This window comes from Coregonus lavaretus (genome assembly GCF_964263955.1).
Source record: "Coregonus lavaretus genome assembly, chromosome: 3".
NCBI classification, from domain to species: Eukaryota; Metazoa; Chordata; class Actinopteri; order Salmoniformes; family Salmonidae; genus Coregonus; species Coregonus lavaretus.
Genome location: NC_139990.1, coordinates 23,660,977 through 23,668,871, shown reverse-complemented (window position 1 = coordinate 23,668,871; position 7,895 = coordinate 23,660,977). Strand labels below are relative to the sequence as shown.

Here is a 7,895-nt window from a genome sequence, read left to right as displayed (position 1 = left end):
AAGTGTTTTCCCATTTATTCTTAAAGAATTTTCATCTGTCAGCTGCTGAGGCTGGAAAACATCTCACATCTTTCCTAAAAATACATGATTTACAGTTGAAAATCATTAGCTTGAACAAATCTGGAAAATACTGCCAATCACTGAGCTCCGAGACCAACATTACTAGGTGGAAAAAAGTTAGTCTATCAGCAGAAATCCAACAAAGTTTTTAAATGAATGAAAGCAGAATAAAGATGTGCAGTGTGTCGTGTATATAGGATAACTCTATATCCTTATTTGATAACTCTATATCCTATCAAAAACTATAGTAGTCAAATGTTAGTTTACATTTAGAATCATGTCCGAAATCTCCAAACACACAAGATTTCACCTTTCACACCCTAGTTATTAGTCCAAGTCAGACAGGGCATTTGACACTAGATTATATTCTTGGTTCTCTCAGAGAACAGAAACACATGCCAGAAACTTGTCTGTCATTTGTCAGACATTTCTGTAAATTCAACACAAGCTTCAATCCACTTTTTAAATGAAATGTCAAAGAAACATGTATTTGGCTTGAACGAATCTATCAGTTGTCTGCTACTTAAAATGCAGTCAGTTCCCAACGTTCATCAATTTCACAGACTTCGTCTAAATCAAAGTACCGCAAGTTCACTACTCAGAAGACCCATTCCCTTTAGGGAATTAATATTCCATTGACAAACGCCAGACACTGTTCATCATTTGTGCTTTGGCAGGTTAAAATTAGGGCTGGAGTTTCACTGTCAATCTTGATTTCATTTTCATTTCTTCAACCACAAAATTTAGAAACCGTTTTCCAGTAAGTCTGGCCCATTGTCGGACATAACGTTATCCAGACCTCCATGCTGTTGAAATGTGGTGTCAATTCTTAAGAGTTTGAAATTATGAGCTGAACCACTGGTGAGGTCTACTAGTTTCTTCACTCTGGTGTACTGTGCTAGATGGACTCGATCTGCCTGCGGACTTTCTCGGAGGCAAGCCGGTCCAGCGAACGTTGCCTAGCGACCACTACGAGGGCAAACAGTATGGTGAGGCCCAACATAGCTCCCTCAAACTTCCAGAAAAGGTGTTCCTCCATCAGGGTAGAGCGGCAGCTATGGGGTGGAAGGGAAACAAGCGTCTTTATTATGGAAATGTTAGCTTAACTGAATAGCTTTTATGATACAGTTGAAATCGGAAGTTTACATACCCTTAGGTTGGAGTCATTAAAAAACTTGTTTTTCAACTACTCCACAAATTTCTTGTTAACAAACTACAGTTTTGGCAAGTCGGTTAGGACATTTACTTTCTGCATGACAAGTAATTTTTCCAACAATTGTTTACAGACAGATTATTTCACTTATAATTCACTGTAATACAATTCCAGTGGGTCAGAAGTTTACATACACTAAGTTCACTGTGCCTTTAAACAGCTTTGAAAATTCCACAAAATGATGTCATGGCTTTAGAAGCTTCTGATAGGCTAATTGACATCATTTGAGTCAATTGGAGGTGTACCCGTGGATGTATTTCAAGGCCTACCTTCAAACTCAGTGCCTCTTTGCTTGACATCATGTGAAAATCAAAAGAAATGAGCCAAGACCTCAGGAAAAAAAACGTAGACCTCCACAAGTCTGGTTCATCCTTGGGAGCAATTTCCAAATGCCTGAAGTTACCACGTTCATCTGTACAAACAATAGTACGCAAGTATAAACACTATGGGACCACGCAGCCGTCATACCGCTCAGGAAGGAGACGCGTTCTGTCTCCTAGAGCTTAACATACTTTGGTGTGAAAAGTGCAAATCAATCCCAGAACAGCAAAGGACCTTGTGAAGATGCTGGAGGAAACAGGAACAAAAGTATCTATATCCACAGTAAAACAAGTCCTATATCGACATAACCAGAAAGGCCGCTCAGCAAGGAAGAAGCCACTGCTCCAAAACTGCCATAAAAAAGCCAGACTATGGTTTGCAACTGCACATGGGGACAAAGATCGTACTTTCTGGAGAAATGTCCTCTGGTCTGATGAAACAAAAATAGAACTGTTTGGCCATAATGACCATCGTTATGTTTGGAGGAAAAAGGGGGTTGCTTGCAAGCCGAAGAACACCATCCCAACCGTGAAGCACGGGGGTGGCAGCATCATGCTGTGGGGGTGCTTTGCTGCATGAGGGACTGGTGCACTGCACAAAATAGATGGCATCATGAGGAAGGAAAATGTTGTGAATATATTGAAGCAACATCAAGACATCAGTCAGGAAGTTAAAGCTTGGTCGCAAATGGGTCTTCCAAATGGACAATGACCCCAAGCATACTTCCAAAGTTGTGGCAAAATGGCTTAAGGACAACAAAGTCAAGGTATTGGAGTGGCCATCACAAAGTCCTGACCTCAAGCCTATAGAAAACGTGTGGCCAGAACTGAAAAGGCGTGTGCGAGCAAGGAGGCCTACAAACCTGACTCCGTTACATCAGCTCTGTCAGGAGGAATGGGCCAAAATTCACCCAACTTATTGTGGGAAGCTTGTGGAAGGCTACCCGAAATGTTTGACCCAAGTTAAACAATTTAAAGGCAATGCTACCAAATACTAATTCCCACTGGGAATGTGATGAAAGAAATAAAATCACTCTACTATTATTCTGACATTTCACATTCTCAAAATAAAAGTGGTGATCCTAACTGACCTAAGACAGGGAATTTTTACTAGGATTAAATGTCAGGAATTGTGAAAAACTGAGTTTAAATGTATTTGGCTAAGGTATATGTAAACTTCCGACTTCAACTGTATGTAAAAACCATCATAAATACTGTACATCTTCATTCAACCTTAAAAATCAGTCTGTGTAGTAGTCTAAACATTTGAGTTCGTCTCCTGTAATCTATTATGAAAAAGCGCTTCCTAGTGTACTTTTTTAAATGATTAGTCAACTATTTACTCAGGTTAATTACATCCAATGCACACAAGATCTGGATCCAACCTGTCAAATCAAGAGACTGCTCGGCATCACAGCAAGGATCACAAAGAAATGTCAATAGCAGCTGTAGGTGTGGGGAATCACCTCTTGTACTCATCTTTATTAGACTTGGTGCAGTTGATCCTCTCCGCGTATCCCGTCTGAATACATGCTGCCCATGACTTCTAGAGAGAGGACAGGATAGTTAAGGGCGCCTACATTTACATTTTTACATTTGAGTCATTTAGCAGACGCTCTTATCCAGAGCGACTTACAGGAGCAATTAGGGTTAAGTGCCTTGCTTAAGCGCACATCGACAGATTTTTCGCTCTTACCCACTAAGCTACCTGCCACCCCAATATCCTATCATTCACAACTGTCTATTAAGCAGCCTAGTCTACCAACTGTTGAAAATGATGCATCAACAAACACAGAAAACAATGTTTTCATGACAGTAATGTGTTGGTGGAAGGTGCAAGGGAATTTAATGGGTTTACACCTAATTTACAAGTCCAACAGAAAAGTTGGAGAGAAGGTTCTATTTTGGCTGGGAAGCATCCTAAACCAGGTTACAATACCAGACAGTGTTTTTCTCTTTCACTGAGCTAGCGTAAACCTGCCCACTTTAAAATCAGATGATCAGATAAGAGTATCCCAGTAAGCTCTATAGCTTACAGTTAAAAGGCCTTGTTGCAGCTTGAAGTCCACTGTCATATGCAACCATTTGGACTGTGATGTGGCATAAACCATGACTACAGTCGTGGTCAAATGTTTTGAGAATGACACAAATACTAATTTTCACAAAGTCTGCTGCCTCAGTTTTGATGATGGCAATTTGCATATACTCCAGAATGTCATGAAGAGTGATCAGATGAATTGCAATTAATTGCAAAGTCCCTCTTTGCCATGAAAATGAACTTAATCCCCAAAAAACATTTCCACTGCATTTCAGCCCTGCCACAAAAGGACCAGCTGACATCATGTCAGTGATTCTCTCGTTAAATAATAATAATAATAATAATAAGCCATTTAGCAGACGCTTTTATCCAAAGCGACTTGCCATGCTCTACCAATTGAGCTACAGAGGACCACTAACACAGGTGAGAGTGTTGACGAGGACAAGGCTAGAGATCACTCTGTCATGCTGATTGAGTTAGAATAACAGACTGGAAGCTTTAAAAGGAGGGTGGTGCGTGAAATCAGTGTTCTTCCTCTGTTAACCATGGTTAACTGCAAGGAAACACGTGCCGTCATCATTGCTTTGCACAAAAAGGGCTTCACAGGCAAGGATATTGCACCTAAATCAACCATTTATCAGATCATCAAGAACTTCAAGGAGAGAGGTTCAATTGTTGTGAAGAAGGTGTCAGGGTGCCCAAGAAAGTCCAGCAAGCGCCAGGACTGTCTCCTAAAGTTGATTCAGCTGCGGGATCGGGGCACCACCAGTGCAGAGCTTGCTCAGGAATGGCAGCAGGCAGGTGTGAGTGCATCTGCACGCACAGTGAGGCAAATACTTTTGGAGGACGGCCTGGTGTCAAGAAGGGCAGCGAGGAAGCCACTTCTCTCCAGGAAAAACATCAGGGACAGACTGATATTCTGCAAAAGGTACAGGGATTGGACTGCTGAGGACTGGGGTAAAGTCATTGTCTCTGATGAATCCCCTTTCCGATTGTTTGGGGCATCCGGAAAACACCTTGTCCGGAGAAGACAAGGTGAGCGCTACCATCAGTCCTGTGTCATGCCAACAGTAAAGCATCCTGAGACCATTCATGTGTGGGGTTGCTTCTCAGCCAAGGGAGTGGGCTCACTCACAATTTTGCCTAAGAACACAGCCATGAATAAAGAATGGTACCAACACATCCTCCGAGAGCAACTTCTACCAACCATCCAAGAACAGTTTGGTGACGACCAATGCCTTTTCCAGCATGATGGAGCACCTTGCCATAAGGCAAAAGTGATAACTAAGTGGCTCGGGGAACAAAACATCAACATTTTGGGTCCATGGCCAGGAAACTCCCCAGACCTTAATCCCATTGAGAACTTGTGGTCGATCCTCAAGAGGCGGACGGACAAACAAAAACCCACAAATTCTGACAAACTCCAAGCATTGATTATGCAAGAATGGGCTGCCATCAGTCAGGATGTGGCACAGAGGTTCAATGATAGCATGCCAGGGCGGATTGCAGAGGTCTTGAAAAAGAAGGGTCAACACTGCAAATATTGACTCTTTGCATAAACTTAATGTAATTGTCAATAAAAGCCTTTGACACTTGTGGAATGCTTGTAATTATACTTCAGTATACCATAGTAACATCTGACAAAAATATATTGTAACACTGAAGCAGCGAACTTTGTGAAGACCAATACTTGTGTCATTCTCAAAACTTTTCACCACGACTGTACATTAATGGCATACATTCACAACTGTCTATTAAGCAGAGAACTATTGGCGGATTAAAGGAAATGTCAGGAAAAGTGCGGGGAGGGAGATGGACAAAGATCTCACCGACTGGAAAGCGTTGCACCGGGAGCATTCCACCGCAACCACAAACTCCTCCATTTGCCAACAGGGGGTGGTTACCGGCCTGGCCACTAGAACACAGGCGAAACAAAAAGCCTTGAATCAGTATCTGAAATCAGCTGGAAATAGTTGACAGAAATGGTGCTGAATGACATGAACAGAGGCACACTTTTTTTTTTACCCTGACAGGAGTGAAGTAAACTGGAGCTTCTACTGGAACATTGATAAATGTTGCAAATAGTAAATATACATATCAGCCCCACACACAAACATTTGGTTCGCTGTGAAATGTGTTGCTAACTTGCTATACGAACAATGTATAGCACTGGCATTGGGTTTGCAGCACCACATCAATCCTGTACTCAAGTTCTCCAACTCATTCTTAAATACAGATAAAAAGTATAGTACCTGTGGTCTTCTCCTCACTCAGCAGAGCTGCACCAAACACTCTGAAAGAGACAGTAATGAGGGTTAAGCTCTGAAGCAATGCAGAACATAAAGCATTATAAGCAAGAAGTATAACACCAGTACACTCACCTGAGAGACACCAAACCCCAGAAGAGTGCATGCAAGGCCAGGACTCTGGGCCTCAAGCACAACATAGGGATTCTGCAATCGCTCTCCATCCTTCCCATGCAGGTGCGTGAGATGTGCGCCACAATTACAACCAAGGCTGGAAGCTTGTCATAGTGGAATTATTCTCTATGGTCCAAAATGGCTGAAACCTGTCACACAATAAAATGACCACTAAGAGACTGAAACAATGGGCAAGGGCAATGCTCATGTTCAACAACTAAACACAAATTTGGCCCATTTATAATTAGCAACCACTAAGACACTGTTTAAAAGAGGTCAAAGGTGCTTATCTAGTTGCCAATCTTAATCTCCTTACATTACCAATTGAAGCATGCTAGTTCAAGTTCAACTGTGTCTAGAGCTGGACCTCATACTCAGTCTTCCAGTCATTTAAACTACCTACCCCAACAGATACGGCATAGGTCGACTGTGGGCACCTACTTCTGTGGGCACCTACTTTTCTGTCGGCAAGGTCTGCTAAACAAGGGATTAGCTAGCTAAATAGCTATAACTGACTTCGTGATGAATACATTGGCCAGGCTTGGTTTATCCAGCCATTTATCTCTGTTGACTCACCAGTGAATGAGACAATGCAGTAAACCTTTCACAAGTCAACTGGACTTCAACCTTGATCTCATCTTTCCAATAGCGATATTAGGTAGTTCCCTAAACATTGTGAGTAAAGCAGATAACGCGGGTCGCTTTTAGGGAGTGCAGTTGTGGCTAACTAGCTAGCTAAAAGTTGGCAAACAGTTCCTTAGCTAGCTAAGATAAATTACTTAGCTAGCTAGGTAACGTTAACAGTAAGATAGGTTAGCTTGACACCGTGCCAGTAATCATTTGATAATAGTTAGCTAGTAGCACTATCATAACTTGGTTTAGGCTAGCAAGTTAGATAAATGGCATACCAAGCAAGATGATTAGCAGCTGGCTATTTTGTTCAAAGTAGCCTCGTTAGCCTAGTGGGGGTTAGGTTTAGTCCTCGCTAGTAACAGTTATATAGTGTGAAGACGGCTAGCTAGCATACTCACCAAAAGCCCTTCTTATACACAGCAGCATGCTGAAAGAATTTAACATAAAAATTTAACGTTAGATATTATTCGTTGAAAAACAAACCTTAACAGATGTCTAACAAATAGTTGGTGTGATTTGGTTTCTTTCTTTCAGTAGCCGTTTAGTGGAGACGTGCACAGCCATTTTGAGTCATGTTGTAAACGCTGATGAATATGTCGATCATCAAATGGGTTGCACCCGGTCCCAGTACCGACAGCGCCCCCTAGCACTTGTCTTGAACGCAGGCCTTTAATTTTTTTTCTCACCTTTATTTAACCAGGTAAACCAGTTCAGAACAACTTCTCATTTACAACTGCGACCTGGCCAAGATAAAGCAAAGCAGTGCAATAAAAACAACAACAACACAGAGTTACATATGGAATAAACAAAACGTAGCGTACAGTCAATAACACAGTAGAACATCTATATACAGTGTGTGCAAATGTAGTAAGTTATGGAGGTAAGGCAATAAATAGGCCATAGTGCAAAATAATTACAATTTAGTATTAACACTGGAGTGATAGATGTGCAGAAGATGATGTGCAAATAGAGATACTGGGGTGCAAATGAGCAAAATAAATAACAATGTAAATAACAATATGGGGATGAGGTAGTTGGGTGGGCTAATTACAGATGGGCTGTGTACAGGTGCAGTGATCGGTAAGCTGCTCTGACAACTGATGCTTAAAGTTAGTGAGGGAGATAAGTGTCTCCGGCTTCAGAGATTTTTGCAGTTCGTTCCAGTCATTTGCAGCAGAGAACTGGAAGGAATGGCGGCCAAAGGAGGTGTT

The 7,895-nt window shown here is 41.7% G+C and overlaps 1 protein-coding gene across 3 annotated transcripts; it reads right to left on the bottom strand.

Moving 5' to 3' along the window:
• On the bottom strand, positions 1–7,286 carry LOC311117539 (protein JTB-like). 3 transcript variants are annotated; one of them, XM_084157533.1, is made up of 6 exons: positions 7,168–7,286; positions 6,013–6,200; positions 5,884–5,924; positions 5,461–5,546; positions 3,060–3,139; positions 1–1,115 (listed from the first exon to the last, which is right to left on the bottom strand). In XM_084157533.1, the coding sequence occupies exons 2-6, from the start codon at positions 6,108–6,110 to the stop codon at positions 959–961; spliced, it is 462 nt and encodes a 153-aa protein (XP_084013659.1). In that variant the 5' UTR covers positions 6,111–6,200; positions 7,168–7,286; the 3' UTR covers positions 1–958. The 3 variants fall into 3 exon arrangements, with proteins under 3 accessions (XP_084013659.1, XP_084013658.1, XP_084013660.1); XM_084157532.1 differs by having other exon boundaries at positions 3,060–3,136; positions 7,168–7,282; XM_084157534.1 differs by having other exon boundaries at positions 7,083–7,267.
• Positions 7,287–7,895: the final 609 nt, after the last annotated feature.

Excerpts from the sequence above, each read along its gene's own strand:
- LOC311117539 (XM_084157533.1), bottom strand. The coding sequence starts at position 6,110 with ATGGGAAGGATGGAGAGCGATTGCAGAATCCCTATGTTGTGCTTGAGG. Across the intron at positions 5,925-6,012 it reads TGGGGTTTGGTGTCTCTCAG|AGTGTTTGGTGCAGCTCTGC; the intron begins GTGAGTGTACTG and ends TGTCTCTTTCAG. Across the intron at positions 1,116-3,059 it reads AATAAAGATGAGTACAAGAG|CTGCCGCTCTACCCTGATGG; the intron begins GTGATTCCCCAC and ends TCCACCCCATAG.